Genomic DNA, 18,450 nt, shown 5'->3' on the forward strand with positions numbered 1-18,450 from the left:
TCGCAGGTTCGAATCCTCCCTCGGGCATGGATGTGTGTGATGTCCTTAAGTTGGTTAGGTTTAAGTAGTTCTGAGTTCTAGGGGACTGATGACCACAGATGTTAAGTCCCATAGTGCTCAGAGCCATTTGAACCATTTGAACAGAAGTAAAATGAGGGTAATGGAAATTTAATCGTATTACAACAGGTGATGCTGAATGAATTAGATTATGAACTGAGACATTAAAGGTGTAAGTGGTTTTCGTTATTTGGGTAACAGAATAATTGATGATGGCTGAAGCAGAGAGGATATAAAATGTATACTGGCAACTGGAAGAAATACGCACCTGAAAGAGAAAAATTTGTTACCACCGAATATAAATTCAAATGTTAGGAAGTCTTTTCTCAATATGTTTGTCTGGATTCTAGCTTTGTACAGAAGTGAAATTTGGATGATAAGCAGTTCACGAGAGACGAGAATAAAAGTTTTGAACTGTTGTGCCACAGGAGAATGATAAAGTATAGATGATTGGATTGAATAACTAATTAGGATATAACGAACTGAACTAGTGAGAAAAGCAGTTATGGCAGAAATTGACTAAAACAAGGGATTATTTGACATCAAACATTATAATGCAGCAGCACATCATCAATTTGACAATGGGGGAAAGTGAAGTGGCTAAAACTTGTATTGTAGTGCCAAGGACTGGTCACAGGGAGCAGGTTGTAACAGATCCTGGAAGATAATTTACTGTTAGGGGGATATTTGAAGTTTTAAAAGAACACTTTATTTCCCATTGAAAAATGTGGGCACAAGTGTAATGTGGTCATTTTGTGTCATTTTACAGATATACTGTTGAATCTGTATTAAGCATTTGAGTTCATGTAAGCATTCTCTCAAATATATTGTCAAGCACTGCAGATGGCTTGCAACATATTAAAATTTATACACTCTTCCAGTTATAATGTATCATAATATATGGCATAGCATAGAGATACAATATGAGTTCTTTGTGAACAACAGCAATTTAAACTACATAAAGTTCGGAGTTGAATAGTATCTCCTTGTAAATACTGGACAAATCACATTTCACTTATTCTGATTTTTGGCTGTGGCTGCCTTATTACAATGATGCAATTACTGTGCTGATGAAAAGGAGTTGCTCATAAGTGCTGAGACAAGACAGTGTCATGTTACTGGCCAGTAGATGACATTGCTCCATAAATTCTTGCGCCTTCTAACATCACTTCACTTGCTGTTATCCTATGATGACTATCAATAAATGTCATACTGTATAACTACAGTGAGCTTTGATTATTATGGCACTGATTTGGACTGTTCTTCAAGATTTTGTATGAATGGATTTACTTGTTTTTGGCTTGTTATTCTGTTTTCAATTCAGAATGGATATCACTTCGTGAATCCTGCAGAGTGGAAGTTTCACTCTGGATCCTTAAAACAGTTTTAAAATATTGGCCCTCAGACAAAAGGCCAATAAAGTGCACCAGAAAGATATTTTTACCAGACACAGTTCCTTGTTGTTCTTGTTGGCAGCTTCGATCTAGGAACCCACCAACAAGAACAGCAAGAGACTGTGTACAAGAAGGTTTCAGTATCACAAACGCATGGTCTGAAAAATGGAACACATGGCAAAATCATAACATGCCTTGCAACACACAAAAACCACCTGGTTTTGACCTACCACGCAAAATGTGGTCCACTCTAAATAGGATTAGAACTCGTCATGGCAGATGTGCTTACTCCCAGTATAATTGGTGTAAAATACTATCTCCTCAGTGTGACTGCAGAGAAAGACAGACCATGAGCCACATTGTCGAAGAGTGTTCCAGAAGAGCCTATAATTGGAGCCCCGACGACTTCCTGTTCACAACTCCAGAGTCGACAGATTATGTTAATAGACTTGATGTTTGTTTGTGATCCTTAAACTTAATTATATTAGTAATGTTTGATTGCAATTATTAATGCATGTTGTATTAGTGATTTGTCTGTTTCTTTCTTACGTGTCTGCATTGCCATAGCTGGCCGCAGTGGCCGTGTGGTTCTGGCGCTGCAGTCCGGAACTGCGGGACTGCTACGGTCACAGGTTCGAATCCTGCCTTGGGCATGGGTGTGTGTGATGTCCTTAGGTTAGTTAGGTTTAAGTAGTTCTAAGTTTAGGGGACTTACGACCTAAGATGTTGAGACCCATAGTGCTCAGAGCCATTTGAACCATTTTTTGTATTGCCATAAGATAAATAAATAACCAGACATGTGGATATTAGTAGGACTCATATTGAATAAAACAGTAATATTTCATCTTTTATTTATTTGCAAAAGTACAAAATGCATTACTACAAAAGCATCCATTCTTTTGATATTGCAGCCTTAATACACTTATAGAAATAGCTCTCTGAAATTTCACAGCAGCTAGTTCCTGTTTATTATAATATTGAAGTAACAAGTACAGGAAAATCTCCTTGCAATACCTCTCTTATGATCTTTGACTCTCATTGAGTGTGTTATTCTTCTTCAGTATAGTTGGTAGATATTTGTTGACAAACAAGAAAAGAGTCTGAGGGAACATTGTTACAATCTTGTAATATAATAGTACTAATTACTAGTAATCAGACAAATTATGTGAAAGCCCCATATTATCCATACCGATGGAGGAGAGGAGAGGACAGATGTTACTTGTTACGCTGCTGAGAATGGAACTGGAGTATCAAACTCAGCAAAGAAACGGCGAGGTCAGTGGTGGCCGTGCTTGTGTGCATTGGCCTGCGCAGCCTGAGCAGCTGCAGCGGCCTGCTGCGCGGCGTGCTGCGTGGCGGCCAGGTCTGCGCGCGCGTCCTCCAGCTGGGCCTGCGCCTGACCGAAGCGAGTGCGCGCCGCTGCCACCATGCCGCTCTGCGACGCCAGTTCGGCCTGCGCCTCCTGCGCTGCGCGCGCCGCCTGGTCGGCCGCCACCTGCGCAGCGTTCACCGCCGCTGTTACTGCGCGCACCTGGTTCTGCGTCGCCTCCACGGACTCGGCCGCTGTCGTGGCAGCTCGCTGTGCCTGCGCCAGCTGCAGCAGCTCAGACTCCACCTGCACCAGAGCGTCCCGCTGTGCCTGCTCCAGGTTAGCCACGATCAGCTGAAAATAATTCCTCTACACTGCTTATCTCCTTCTGGTTGGGTTTGTCACTTATCAGCACAGTAATCACGAACATCGATAGGGGTTTCTCTTGATGTATTGCAGTAAATGGTGGCATACTCAAACATGTGAATCATTTCCAACAGTACATGAAAAGTATAACTTGATTTACACTACTGGCCATTAAAATTGCAGCACCACGAAGATGACGCGCTACAGATGCGAAATTTAACCGACAGCAAGAAGATGCTGTGATATGCAAATGATTAGTTTTTCAGAGCATTCACGTGCTAACATGAGAAAAGTTTCCAACCGATTTCTCATACACAAACAGCAGTTGACCGGCGTTGCCTGGTGAAACGTTGTTCTGATGCCTCGTGTAAGGAGGAGAAATGCGTACCATCAAGTTTCCGACTTTGATAAAGGTCAGATTGTAGCCTATCGCGATAGCAGTTTATCGTGTCGTGACATTGCTGCTCACGTTGGTCGAGATCCAATGACTGTTAGCAGAACACGGAATTGGTGGGTTCAGGAGAGTAATACGGAAGGCTGGATCCCAACAGCCTCGCTTCACTCACAGTCGAACTGACAGGCATCTTATCCGCATGGCTGTAACGGATCGTGCAGCCATGTCTCCATCCCTGAGTCGACAGATGGGGACGTTTGCAAGACAACAACTACCTCCACGAATAGTTCGACGACGTTTGCAGCAGCATGCACTATCAGCTCAGCGACCATGGCTGCGGTTACCGTCTATGCTGCATCACAGACAGGAGCGCCAATGATGGTGTACTCAATGAAGAACCTGGGTGCACGAATGGCAAAACGTCATTTTATTGGATGAATCGAGGTTCTGTTTACAGCATCATGATGGTCGCATCCGTTTTGGCGACATTGCGGTGAACGCACATTGGAAGCGTGTATTCATCATCGCCATACTGGCGTATCTCCTGGCATGATGGTATGGGGTGCCATTGGTTACACGTCTCGGTCACCTCTTGTTCGCATTGACGGCACTTTGAACAGTGGACATTACATTTCAGATGTGTTATGACCCGTTGCTCTACCCTTCATTCGATCCCTGCGAAACCCTACATTTCAGCAGGATAATGCACGACCGCATGTTGCAGGTCCTGTACGTGCCTTTCTGGATACAGGAAATGTTCGACTGCTGCCCTGGCCAGCACATTCTCCAGATCTCTCAACAATTGAAAACGTCTGGTCAATGGTGGCCGAGCAACTGGCTCGTCACAATACGCCAGTCACTACTCTTGATGAACTGTGGTATCGTGTTGAAGCTGCAGAGGCAGCTGTACCTGTACACGCCATCAAAGCTCTGTTTGACTCAATGTGCAGGCGTATCAAGGCCATTATTACAGCCAGAGGTGGTTGATCTGGGTATTGAATTCTCAGTATGTATGTACCCAAATAGTGTGAAAATGTAATCACACGTCAGTTCTAGTATAATATATTTGTCCAATGAATACCCGTTTATCATCTGCAGTTCGTCTTGGTGTAGCAATTTTAATGGTCAGTAGTATATGTAACCATCGGTCACAGTTGATGTTTTCTGAACAAGGGAAGGCTATGAATCTGTGCTAAAATCTCAACTGCCATAGGATCTTGCCAGTTTTTTTATCCCCTTCAGTTGTGTCACGAAATACATGTTTGCAGCAGTTGAATGTGACACATATGTTGCGAAAATCCTGAAATTGAACCTCAATATACAGAAACAAACTTATAAATGACATGCTTTATAAAACAAACGATGTTAGCAGGTAATGAACATGTTAGCTACTGAAATTAAGAACACATGTTTCATGCCCTTATTTCAGCTAATTGTTTGTGACTCTGTTGCTAGATATTGACTCTCATTTTATTATATTCCAGCGCACTCTAGCGAGAAATTTACGCAACTGTCACTTCTACCTCTGCAGTAAAGGTATACTAATAACAGCAGCAGAAGAGTATGCCTAACTCTATCAAAACATCAGTATTAAATGTAGATTAATGACACATCAAAACATAAAAGACAAATACAGAACAAGGAATCTCAGAGCGATTCCCTTCATTCTAAGCAGTAGAATATGAAAACTGTGGCAAGTTTGATACGGCTTCCTTAGGCTCAGATTGTTGGATCTTCTGGAAATCCTTAAGAGCCGGCCGCGGTGACCGTGCGGTTCTGGCGCTGCAGTCCGGAACCGCAGGACTGCTACGGTCGCAGGTTCGAGTCCAGCCTCGGGCATTGGTGTGTGTGATGTCCTTAGGTTAGTTAGGTTTAAGTAGTTCTAAGTTCTAGGGGACTTATGACCTAAGATGTTGAGTCCCATAGTGCTCAGAGCCATTTGAACCATTTTTGAAATCCTTAAGAGCTGAACTCTGCAGAAGCCATGGTCCTACACCTCTGTTACATGAAGCTAACTGGCCTCTCCAGCTGCAGTTTTAAGTTACCACTTGATGTCAGTAGTTACCAAAATTAGACTTATTTAAATCAACATGGAAAATATTCAGACTGCTTCCTAATAATTTAAATTCTGTAATACACTGTAATATCCACAGCTAGCGGTCTAGTATTTACCTTTTATGTAAACTGAAGGTGGAAGGAAGAGAAAGGAAAGGAAAGAGAAGGAACTATTGATGTCAGCTGCATCAGAACTTTATGCGGAATCAGTGGTGATGAGTGAAAATATTTCCTGAACCAGGACTCGAACCCAAGATCTCCTGCTTACTAGGCAGTTACATTAACTACTGCACCATCCCGACACAGTGTTTATTGCAACTGCATGTACTATCTCGACACGCCTGCTGGCCGTCGCACATTCCTATCTAGCGCCACCTATCTACAGTCCCTGTCCACGAGATTCCCAGAGGAGGTCAAACGGTATAGTGCATCCACACTGAAGGTTTCTGAGTCATTGCCCATCGAGGTGAATCAGTTATATTAATGCATGGTGTCTGTTCCTATGGACATGTCTGAAAGAACAGACACCACACATTAACATAACTAATGGTTTGCAATGCTGCCTCCAGGTCATAGGAGTCCCGTGTTTGGTTCCTTGTTGAATCAGATATTCTCTTCACTCAGGGACTGGGTGTTTGTGTTGGCCTAATAATTTCATCTCATCTTCAATGACGTGAAAGTTCCCAAAGTGGCGGCAAATAGACTTGAACCAGTCAGCTGAACAATCTGTGACAGGGTCTCCCAACCAATAATGCCATACCACCATTTTCATTTTCAATATTGAAAAATATATTTTAATCTATCTTCTGGTGTGGATCCACCTTGGAGACTAGCTCCTAGGTGCTCCTGGTCATGATACTGAATCACAAATAAAACTTAAAAAACAGAAACGAATTTGACTCTAGGACACAAAGAACTTCCCAGTGCTGTCTGTCTACTGCTATACTTGGTGTGCGTCTGTTAGAATAAAATACACACTCACACACACAAATGAAAGCATATTTCACCAAGAAAAGATTCACTCGACGATCCACCACTACATTGTTTTTGGTTGCATAAAATTGACTTTCTGTTTCTACTACAGCCCATCAATCAAGCATAATTTGCACTGACTTTTAAAATTTGAAATTTATTGACAATTTTAGGAACAAGAAGTTTTATAAAAGAAATAACTACTCTGTTTGTAATTTTTTCGTTTTTAAAACAAATTTCTTGTATGTACTTGCATGTTGCTACTTTTGCAACAACTAATGTTTCACTTTTCCCTTTTACTTTAGAATAATAGAGTGTTACGAGCAGTAGATGCATGACTGAACTGAATGACGAAAGGTCATGGGTAAGGTTGTCCCATTTGAAGATGTCCCCTGGATGAAACTTGAATGGGGCGTATATGTAGGCAGTCTTTTATATGCAGCTGTGGAGTTAACGTGGCAGTACATCGCGAGTTCACTGACTTTGAATTGGTTGTAAATTGGTGGTAAGTTCCTATGGGACTTAACTGCTCAGGTCGTCGGTCCCTAGGCTTATATACTACTTAATCTAACTTAAAATAATTTACGCATGTCAGAGATTACACAAACATTCGGGTTTCTGTGATCGGCGTTGCTCGGGTGGATCTTCTGTATTGCAGATTATCACCACATGCGTAAACAGCTGCACAGAAGGACCAGTGTATGACCAACGAACGTCACGTCGCCATCACAGAGGCATACGGGCGATTGACGGTCTACGGCAATAAAGATCGTCGCCGATTTGAAATGGTGCCTCACGTATCCATTTCTTCCATGCCTTCACAGAGTCAAATGCACAGTGTAGACAATATCTGGCCATCGAACACACAGTCAGAGCTTGCCCATGACTTTTGGCCACTCTGTATTCAAGAAGCGAATAACAGCAGCACGCAGATCATAAAGGAAATACCTTGGGCAAAGCACTATGTCTTTTTTTAAACATATAACACAGGCCTTGAAATGAAATTATACATTGCTTCTCACAAATAAGGGAAAACCCACAAAACCAGCAATAACTCTGCAAAACTGCAAGCAGTTTTACAAAAAAAAAAGCGCTGTTCTACAGTAGTACTGTCACATGCAAACCTAAAGTGTATCAGTTTATTTTCATCAACTGAATGTAGTAGACAACTGCTTGTTTGTGTATAAGATGAGAAGTAAATAAGAAAAATTGTGAGAGCTCACCTGCTTGCCGGCGAGCGCGGCCTGCGCCGTGGCTGCCGCGGCGGCGGCGTTCTGCGCGAGGGCGTTCTTGGCCTGGAAGGCGGCCTGGCCGCCCGCGGCCGGCTGCCCGGCTACTGCGGCGTGGGCGGCGTCCACGGCGCCCTGCGCGATGCTCACCAGGCCCGCCCCCACGCTGTGCCCGTGCCCGTGGCCGTGGCCGTGCCCGTAGCTCGACTCCGCCGCCTCCGCCTCGGAAGAAGCCACCGCCGGATCCGCCTCCACCTGCCGTCGCAACAAGCAAAAAGACATTCTCATTATTCATGGATAAGCAGCTGCTAGCAGCAAGTCGTATACTCTTAGCTCACTTATTTGTTACATAGTTTAATTCTCAATTTCTGTGCGTGTTTTTGGGTACTTACATTGTTTAATTCATAAATTGCGGGCGTATTATAGTATTTGAGAGTTGTAGCATCGCGTTTTAGTACCTGAATGGTGTAAAATCGCGTAGTCTCCTGCCGCCGAGCAGTGTGTCAGCAGTGCGCAAGTAGCAACATCACTGCATTTACTAGGCAATCTTGTATTTTAATAACCGTTTAAATTTTGTTTGTGCTCTCTGTAGATTAGTTCAGACGTTCTTTGCACAACAGTATTTAGCATGGATAGGGACTGCGACTGCTGTGTTCGGATGTAGGCTGAGTTGGCATCCCTTCGCTCCCAGCTTCAGGCAGTGTTGGCTTCGGTCACACAGCTTGAGGCTGTTCCCAGTGGGCATCACTGTGGGGGTCCGGACGGGGGTTTGTCGGGGACGGCCAGCTCGTCCCACGCATCCCCCGATCGGACTATGGCTGTGGCTGCTGGGGATACTGCCCACATTGAGGCTGGCCCATCACCTGTGGTAGAGTGGGAGGTCGTCTCGAGGTGTGGCAAGCGGCGAAAGACATTCCGGAGGGCTGAACGGAAGGCCTCTCCAGTTTGTCTGACGAACCGGTTTCAGGCGCTGTCTCCGGCTGATACTGATCTTCGGCCGGATATGGCTGCTTGTCCTGTTCCAGAGGTTGCCCCTCAGTCTGCAAGATCCGGGCAGTCACAGAGGGTGGGCTTACTGCTAGTTGGGAGCTCCAAACGTGAGGCGCCACAAACAGAAATCCATGGGATTTAAATCTGGAGACCTTGGAGGCCAAGGTAAAGACTGCCGTCTACCTATCCAATGTTGACCATACGTCCGAGTTAGAAGCTGGCGCACTCGTAAATGAAAATGTGCTGGAGCTCCGTCATGCATGAACCACATGTTCAGGCGTTGCTCCAGTGGGACATCATCATGTACATCTGGAAATACAGTCCGTAGAAACCGCATATACTGCTGTCCGATTAGTCTCTGTGGTAGGAATTGTGCTCCAGTTATGCAGTCTCCGAGCAGTCCTGCCCAGACGTATAACGAATAACGCTGCTGGTATCGTGATACGTGTGTTGCATTAGGATTGACATCGACCCAAATGTGACAGTTATGGTAGTTAAAAATACCGTCACAGGTAAAGCCAGCCCCACCCGTGAACAGAACACTGCTTACAAACATGGGATTCAGGGTGCACTGTTGTTGCCCCCTTTAGCAGAAATTCTCTCTAGGATGCAAGTCTGCTTTGTTGAGGGCTGGCACTCGCTGGAGATGATATGGATACAGTACTTCCCTATGTAAAATCCGCCATACATTGCTATGACTCGGGACACGCTCTGGGGTAGAAATCCTCCTTTTTCAAGTACTCTGATGTTCGTGTAAAATGCGTAACATCCTTTTCTCAACATCGGCTGTTATGGATCTAGGTCAACCTTGTCGTACATGTTGTACGAAACTCCCGATTTCTCTAAGGCGCTGATGTAACCGGCTAAATGTAAGCTTGTCGGGATGCCTGTGGAGAGGAAAAGCTTCTTCATACAATCGTGCAGCCTCAAGGGCACTGCTGTTGTCTTTGCCCATACATGAAGTGCATGTCAGCGTACTCTTCACTGGTGAAACAGCTGTCAATAGCGACTCCACGATAGTGACTGATTGTGAGGCCAATAGGGCACAGTGCACGGAGGAAGTAGTTGCGCATGCTTAAACGAACATATAGTCGATTCCAAACCTTGAGATACCAAAGGAAATACTGCGGTATCCAGGGGCGTTTAGAGTTGGTTCCCAACTCGAATTAATGCGATACTTCGGCAACGGCTGATCTGCGGACCCATGTTTATTGGAGCTACTTTTGGCATGTACTTTCCATGTGCGAAATATTAAACAAAAACACGTTGTATTTTATACTGTTACTACTGAGAGGTGCTGACTGATTATTTACAGAAGAATGGAAAAACTGATAGAAGCCGACATCGGGATAGATCAGTTTGAGATCCGGTGAAATATTCATCGGAGGTGATAGGTTAAAAGAAAGGCATACCTATATTTATACCACTTATAGACTTATACAGGGTGGTCAGAAACAGTGTGAAAATCTTGTAAAGGTGTTGCCGTGCAGATTCTGCTGAGAAATAATTGCTGAGAAAAAAATTCGATACGTTGCGCCGTTTCCGAGATAATTATCTAGTTAGCCAATTGGGCCGTTTCTCGCGCAAATTCTAGCGCCCCGCTAGATACAGTTAGTGTCAGTTATTCTCATAGCGTAGATGACAGCGGACGAGACTGCCCAGCCTTTGGCTCGGGTTCAGTCCATACCGTCCCGTGTCGCTCTCTTATTCGGTTTTTAGCAAACCAAACGAAGGACACGTTTGGCAACACCGTCTCTGGCGGCCGCTCGAGTTAGCGCGCGCAACGAACGGCCTGATTGGCTCACTTCAATGCTAATTATCTCGGAAACGGAGCAACATATCGAATGTTTTTTTCTTAAAAATTATTTCGCAGCACAACCCTTCCTGCAACGCCCTTACAATTTTTCAGACTGTTTCTGACCACCCTGTAGAAAGGGCACAACCGACTTCCTTCCCCATCCTTCCCTTCGACAGCACCGATGACCTCGCTGTTGGTCCCCTCCCCCAAGTCAACCAACCAACGCAAACATACCACTGTACATGGCCGGCGTCAGTGACCGAGCGATTCTAGGCGCTACAGTCTGGAACCGCGCGACCGCTACGGTGGCAGGTTCGAATCCTGCCTCGGGCATGGATGTGTGTGATGTCCTTAGGTTAGTTAGGTTTAAGTACTTCTAAGTTCTAGGGGACTGATGACCATAGATGTTAAGTCCCATAGTGCTCAGAGCCATTTGAACCATTTGAATAAACAACTCCACTTCGAAACCGACTACATCCATGGCAGGATGACGGCAGCTGTCATCGTGTGCACCGCCCCATTCTCCTACGACTGCTGCTTGGCCGCGATTTTTTTTTTTTTTTGTTTTCATTTTGTTCACTGTAGTTCGTTGCATCTGCTCGGGGCCGACGCCGTAAGACATCCATTTACGTTCGTTGTTGATCTGTTAACTCAGTTTTATTTATTACAGAGGGCGCATTACCCTCTGGCCGAACACGTTGAGCTACCGTGCCGGCGTCGCGATCTGCGGAATCGCTGGGAAGCAGCAGCGATTGTCCAGGGCAGCTGTCTCGCCGCGTCCTCGTAGCGAGATATCAGCTTTCCTGCCGTATTGTGTGCGGCTCCATTGTTTCACGTATACTGCTAAAACAAGCTAGGAAATGACGCTGCGAGCTCTCGATAACAAGGCGTTCGTATGCATCGAGTCTAAATGTGTGTTATAAATTGCAACAGCCCAGAAAGATTGGCCTAAATGATTCCAAATGCGGAGAATATACAGAGCAAAATTCTAGCTATAAATCGTTCAAATTAGAGTGACATGGCGAACATGTAGGCTTAACTGTCAGCGTTACATCGAGGTAGGAAAATGAACGGTCATAAAACGAACTGTATTTGTTCATGGAACGAGTCAGTTCACATTTTACAAAATGCTGATTAGAAAATTTATTTAAAAATTCAAGAATTAATAAAATACGAAAAAATTGTCAAAGAGTGTGGGAATAAATAACACAGTACAGATAAAAGTTCTGTAATTACCCGCCAGGGTAGCCGAGAGCGTTAACGTGATGCTTCCTGGACTCGGGTAGGCGCGCCGGCCCTGGATCGAATCCGCCCGGCGGATTAACGACGAGGGCCGGTGTGCCGGCCAGCCTGGATGTGGTTTTAGGTGGTTTTCCACATCCCACTGGTTGAATACTGGGCTGGTCCCCACGTTCCGCCTCAGTTACACGCGTCACAGACATTTGAAACACGTTCGCACTATTTCACGTTTTACACTAGGCGCAGACAGCTTGGGTACACTGATTCCATCCGTGGGGGTACGGGGTGGCGGCAGGAAGGGCATCTGGCCATCCCTAAAACTAATCTTGCCAACTCCGTTCTAACCACGCCGACCCTGCGATCGCTGCGGTACTATGGCGTAAGCAAAAGAAAGAAAGAAGATAGAAGTTCCGTAATTCTGAACTACAGCCAGGAACTCCTGTGGGGTGGTGTCACGTGTTTCTGTTCTGTGTCTGTTGCCTTCATTGATATTTATCAATGATCCACCAGAAACGTGACTGATGGCTTAAAAATATTCTTTTTGTAGATGACATGAGTATTATTGTGAAAGACGTAAATGGTATATGGCTGTTTCAAGAATCCTTCGCCAAACGCAACATCTTGGATGGTTTCCTTTACCCGTTACAGCTGTGCTCGAAAATTACTCAAGCAAAGTTATTATTGGAAGCAGCAAAACCCGAAAAATGTCAAGAAGTATGCGTCTGCAGTGGTGTAAATTGCACCGACCACATAAAACTAGTTAAAAGGAAGACGAACGTGAAACAGAGATTCACCGGACGAACTACAAAAAGTAATATAAGAAAGTGGTACAATACGCCCCATCGGTCGACCAATTTCTGCATATTGCTCGCCAGCCTGGGACCCGTAGCAGGTAGGAGTAAGATGAGATGCAGAAGATACAAAGAAGAGCGGTGTGTTTCTGCACGGAGGCGATTTACCAACCGCAACAAGGACTCCACTAAGAGAGGTGTTATGCGCCACGGAGATGTATTGTTATGATTCCGACAGTGTTACTTCCAAGACGACTCAGACATTATATCATATTCTCCCATAAATATTTCGGAAAATGACCATGAGAGGCAATTCACTCAACATCTAGCTCATACGGAGACTTACCGATTGTCGTTTTTCCCGCGCACTATCCGCAAGCAGTAATAGAGGTCCCCGACAACCATTGTGGTTCCATCAGAGGCTGTAAACCGTCTTTCGGAGATAAGATGTAGATGTACTGCAACTATATTCCGAGAATCGAAGACACTGTAAAGTAATAGGAGTACCCTTAACTATGTACAGTTACGAGAGGTCTTCAAAATGTAAGCTACACATTATCACCGCCGTCTGAGCACCCTTGTTGACCGTTGGTACCTTTTCACTACGGCTTAATGCGACACTGCATTTGGTCCACATACCGCTGGAATTTCAGGGTGAATCTGTGTGCAGTTTAGACATTTTGTCCACAAGAATCGTACTGTCTCACGTACTTCCACTGTGGAGTACATTTTCAGTTTCAGCGACATTTCAGTATCGAACAGCGTGATGCCCTGTTATCCGTCCCGCAGCAGAACTGTTTCTGCAGGAAACCCAGAACATGGGCTCTCGTCTGACAATGCACCACTGTAGTTGCACAGATGTCTTAGTATGGGACGACATGTGTGAACTACTTTCTGAAGTTTCTACGTGTTAATGACCATATTACGTACTTCCTACATCTACATCTACATCTACAGCTACATCTACCTAGATACTCCGCAAGCCACTGTACTGTGGGTGGCGGATGGTACCTTGTACTACTACTAGTCATTTCCTTTCCTGTTCCACTCGCAAACAGAGCGAGGGAAAAAAAACTGTCTATATGTCTCCGTATGAGCCCTGATTTCTCCTATCTTATCTTTGTATTCCTCATGCGCAACGGTGGCAGTAGAATCGTTCGGCAATCAGCTTCAAAAGCCAGTTCTCTAAATTTTCTCAATACAGTTTCTCAACAAGAACATCGCCCTCCATCCGGGGATTCCCATTTGAGTTCCCGAAGCATCTCCGTAAAGCCTGTCCGGCTAGCCGCATGGTCTAACGCGCTGCTTCCCGAGCAGGAAGGCGTGTCGGTCCCCGGGGGTAAGTGTCGAGGTCCGGTGTTCCAGCCAGCCTGTGGATGGTTTTTAAGGCGGTTTTCCATGTGCCTCGGTGAATTTCCCCCTATTCCACCTCAGTTACACTGTGTCGGTTTTCTCGTACGCGTACACCACGCAAACATTCGGGATTGCACTCGTCTGGTATGAGACGATCTCGGGGGGTCCACTGGCGGCCGAACCACACAGTAACCCTGGGTTCGGTGTGGGGCGGCGGTGGGGTGGGTGGACTGCTGTGGCCTGTTGTGGGGCTGTGAAATACTCAGGGCTACGGTGGAACGAAGTCTCTCCGTCGTTTCTAGGTCCCCGGTTTAATACGTACATACATACACACAACCATCTCCGTGAAACTTACGTGTTCTTCAAACCTACCGCCGGCCGATGTGACCGAGCGGTTCGAGGCGTTTCAGTCCGGAACCGCGCTGCAGCTACGGTCGCAGGTTCGAATCCTGCCTCGGGCACGGATGTGTGTGATGTCCTTAGGTTAGTTAGGTTTAATAAGTCCTAAGTCTAGGGGACTGATGACCTCAGATGTTAAGTCCCATAGTTCGTAGAGTCACTTGAACCATCAAACCTACCGGTAACAAATCTAACAGCCTGCCTCTGAATTCCTTCGATGTCTTCCTTCAATCCGGCCTGGTACAGATTCCAAACACTCGAGTAGAACTCAAGACTAGGTCGCATCAGCGTCCTATATGCGATCTCCTTTACAAGTTAATCACTCTTTTTCTGAAATTCTGTAAATAAACCGAAGTCGACTATTCGCCTTTCATACCACAGTTCCCACATGCTCCTTCCATCTCATTTCGCTTTGCAACGCTATGCTCAGATATTTAAGCGACTAGACTATGTCAAGCAGGACACTAGTATCACTGTATCCTAACATTACAGGTCTGATCTTCCTACTCATCCGCATCAACTTACATTTTTCCACATTTAGGGCTAGCTGCCATTCATTACACCAACTGTAAATTTTGTGTATGTAGTCTTGTATCTTCCTACAGTCACTCAACTTCGACACCTTACCGAACACCACGGCATCCTCAGCAAACAACCGCAGATTGCTGCCCACCCTGTCCGCAAATCATTTATGGGTATAGAGAACAACAGCAGTCCTATCACACTTCCCTGGGGCACACCTGACGATACCCATGTCTCTGATGAACACATGCCGTTGAGGACAACGTACTAGGTTCTATTATTTAAGAAGTTTTCGAGCCACTCACATATCTGCGAACTTATTCCATATGCTCGTACCTTCGTTAACAGCCTGCAGTGGGACTCCGTGGCAAATGCTTTCCAGAAATCTAGAAACATGGAATCTGCCTGTTGCCCTTCAGCTATAGTTCGCAGTATATCATGTGAGAAAAGGGCAAGCTGAGTTTCACACGAGCGATGCTTCCTAAAACCATGCTGATTCGTGGATATAAGCTTCTCAGTCTCAAGAAAGTTCATTATATTCCAACTGAGAATATGTTCAAGGATTCCGCAGAAAACAGAAGTTAAGGATAATGGTCTGTAATTCTTTTACCCTTCTTATGCACTGGAGTCACCTGCACTTTTTTCCAATCGCTTGGGACATTGTGCTGGGCGAGAGATTCGCAATAAATGCAAGCTAGATAAGGGGCCAATGCCGTAGGATACTCTTTGTAAAATGGAACTGGGATTCCATCTGGACCTGGTGATTTATTTGCTTTCAATCTTTCAGTTGTTTCTGTACGCCAGGGATGCTTATTACTATGTCTTCCATATGGGAGCCTATCCGATGGTAAAATGATGGTATGTTTGTACCACTCTCCTGTGTGAACGGTTTCTTGAACGTGAAATTCAAAACTTTCGATTTCGTCTTGCTATCTTCAACTGCCACACCAGACTGGTCAACAAGGGACTGAATAGGAGCCTTGGACCCGCTTAGCGATTTTACGTAAGACCAGACTTTAGATTTGATCAAACGCGTTTGAGCTACAAAAACTGTTAAGTGACAATTATCACTCTTTTCTTCGATAACGCTAAAGCTCGGTGTGAACTGTTAACTGTAATGAAACCTTAATCTCCGTATGACTGATGCAGAATTTGTGGTCAGTTCAAAAGCATTTGCTTTCGTGTAACTTACGTTGGCCAGGTGTCCCGCGTCCTCGGCTGCTATAGCTGAGCACCACAGACCTGCGCACAAAGAGAAATGCAGATTAAGGAGCATCTACATGACACTTCAGCAGGCAAAACATAATTAATGTCCTTTCAAAATGACTTACCCACAAGGACGAAAGCAAAGACGGACTGCATCTTCATGATGATAATAACCCTAAAACATGAGAGTTCATATCTGTAAATTTTAAATGTCATTCATCTGGACAAAACGTTTTATGCATTTTTAAGTAGATATTCTCTCTCTTGACGTTTACTTGACAGCACAAAGATTTTCATGTAAACGAACAAAAATGTATTACAACTACCCAAGAACAAGTTATTGATGTATGAAAACAATTTAGTGTTAGTGTCGTATTTGTATACATGTCTGCAAGTAACGGACTTTTGCAGTCTATGGCTTTAAAAATGTTTAACATTGCTTCTAGGTTGTCCACGGATATGGATGTAATTAACGGGTCCAAATTAAAGATTTCCCGTACTCATTGCCACAGATTTAGAGTAGAAATTATATTACATTATTAGGTGAAAACTGAAAGTTAGTGGTAAATTAAGAAAAGCAACTGTCACGCAGGTTTGGATTTTATCGTAACAGAAATGTGAACCAGTGTGCTTGAACGCAGTGGTACTGACCTGGGATCAGCTACAGCTACCTGTGTGAAAGGAAAGCGGGAACTGGCGATGGTAGACGGCGAGAGGCGAGTATTTATACAGGACCGCAGGCCCTTCCGCGCGAGCTGCGGGAAGAAAATCCAAGCAGCAGCTGGTTCGCTTTTTCTTCACAGACATTGTCCGACTCTTGTTTCTTGCTGAGGTCCTTTCTATCTCGGAGATGACTTTCAGTTTCCAGGCTACAGACGGGAGTAATTCACGTTCACGACCAATGACACATTTCATTTGCAATACGCCCTGTCTTTGGTAAGTATTAGAAATTCTAAAAGTGGGACGACGTAACGAGCTAGTTGTAATTCAGTAATAGTCTTCGATATGTTGGCGAAAATACATGGTTAATTCCGGAGGTACGCATAAAATATCATCCGAAATTGTGCTAAACGCATTCTCTGAAAATTATTTCGAGCAGTTAGTTCATGACCCCACGCGAATAGTAAACGATTGTGAAAACACACTTAACCTCTTACAAAACAAATAATCCTGACTTACTAACGAGCATCAAAACTGATATAGGGATTAGTGAACACAGTGTTGTCGTAGCGAGATTGAGTATCGTAATTCCCAAAACCTCTAAAAATAAAGGAAAAACGTACCTATTCAAAAAAGCAGATAAAAATTCACTTGACGCCTTCCTGAGAGACAATCTCCACTCATTCCAAATTAATAATATAAGTATAGACAAGATTGGCTTAAATTCAAAGAAATATTATCGGCAGCAATTGAGAGATTTATACCAAATAAACCGACAAACGACGGAGCTGATCCTCCTTGGTACACAAAACGGGTTAGAACACTGTTGCAGAAACAACGAAACAAACATGCCAAATTTAAACAGATGCAAAATCCCCAAAATTGGCGATCCTTTACAGAAGCTCGAAATTTAAAGCGGAGTTCTATGCGAGACGCCTATAACAGTTTCCACAACGAAACTTTGTCTCGAAACCTGGCAGAAATTCCAAAGAGATTCTGGTCGTATGTGAAGTATGTTAGCGGCAAGAAACAATCAATTCCTTCTCTGCACGATAGCAATGGAGATACTACCGAAGACAGTGCTGCCAAAGCAGAGTTACTAAACACAGCCTTCCGAAATGCCTTCACAAAAGAAGACGAAGTAAATATTCCAGAATTCGAATCGAGAACAGCTGTCAACATGAGTAACGTAGAAGGAGATATCCTCGGAGTAGTGAAGCAACTTAAATAACTTAATAAAAGCAAGTCTTCTGGTCCAGACTGAATACCAAGTAGGTTCCTTTCGGAGTATGCTGATGCATTAGCTCCATACTTAACAATCATATGCAACTGTTCGCTCGACTAAAGATCCGATCCCAAAGACTGGAAAATTGCACAGGTCACACCAATATTCAAGAAAGGTAGTAGGAGTAATCCACTAAATTACAGACCCATATCGTTAACGTCGATATGCAGCAGGATTTTGGAACATATATTGTGTTCGAACATTTTGAATTACCTCGAAGAAAATGGTCTATTGACACACTGTCAACATGGGTTTAGAAAACATCGTTCCTGTGAAACACAAATAGCTCTTTATTCTCATGAAGTGTTGAGTGCTTGGCCAAGCGGTTCTAGGCGCTTTAGTCCGGGACCGCGCGACTGCTACGGTCGCAGATTCCAATCGTGCCTCGGGCATGGATGTGTGTGACGTCCTTAGGTTAGTTAGGTTTAAGT

The 18,450-nt window shown here is 44.4% G+C and overlaps 1 protein-coding gene across 1 annotated transcript; it reads right to left on the reverse strand.

The window, feature by feature from the left end:
* Window positions 1–2,348: 2,348 nt before the first annotated feature.
* Window positions 2,349–16,760, reverse strand: LOC124556636 (nuclease SbcCD subunit C-like). The gene is made up of 5 exons (XM_047130606.1): window positions 16,726–16,760; window positions 16,200–16,249; window positions 16,061–16,110; window positions 7,771–8,031; window positions 2,349–3,114 (listed from the first exon to the last, which is right to left on the reverse strand). The coding sequence occupies exons 2-5, from the start codon at window positions 16,234–16,236 to the stop codon at window positions 2,728–2,730; spliced, it is 735 nt and encodes a 244-aa protein (XP_046986562.1). The 5' UTR covers window positions 16,237–16,249; window positions 16,726–16,760; the 3' UTR covers window positions 2,349–2,727.
* Between the last annotated feature and the right edge of the window lie 1,690 nt (window positions 16,761–18,450).

The sequence above is a fragment of the Schistocerca americana genome, chromosome X (assembly GCF_021461395.2).
Source record: "Schistocerca americana isolate TAMUIC-IGC-003095 chromosome X, iqSchAmer2.1, whole genome shotgun sequence".
Classification (NCBI taxonomy): domain Eukaryota; kingdom Metazoa; phylum Arthropoda; class Insecta; order Orthoptera; family Acrididae; genus Schistocerca; species Schistocerca americana.

Bases quoted from the DNA above. Each gene is read 5' to 3' on its own strand.
- LOC124556636 (XM_047130606.1), bottom strand. From the start codon at position 16,236: ATGAAGATGCAGTCCGTCTTTGCTTTCGTCCTTGTGG. The intron at 16,111-16,199 runs GTAAGTCATTTT...CTTTGTGCGCAG, and splicing joins CTTTGCTTTCGTCCTTGTGG to GTCTGTGGTGCTCAGCTATA. The intron at 3,115-7,770 runs GTGAGCTCTCAC...AATTATTTTCAG, and splicing joins CCGCGCTCGCCGGCAAGCAG to CTGATCGTGGCTAACCTGGA.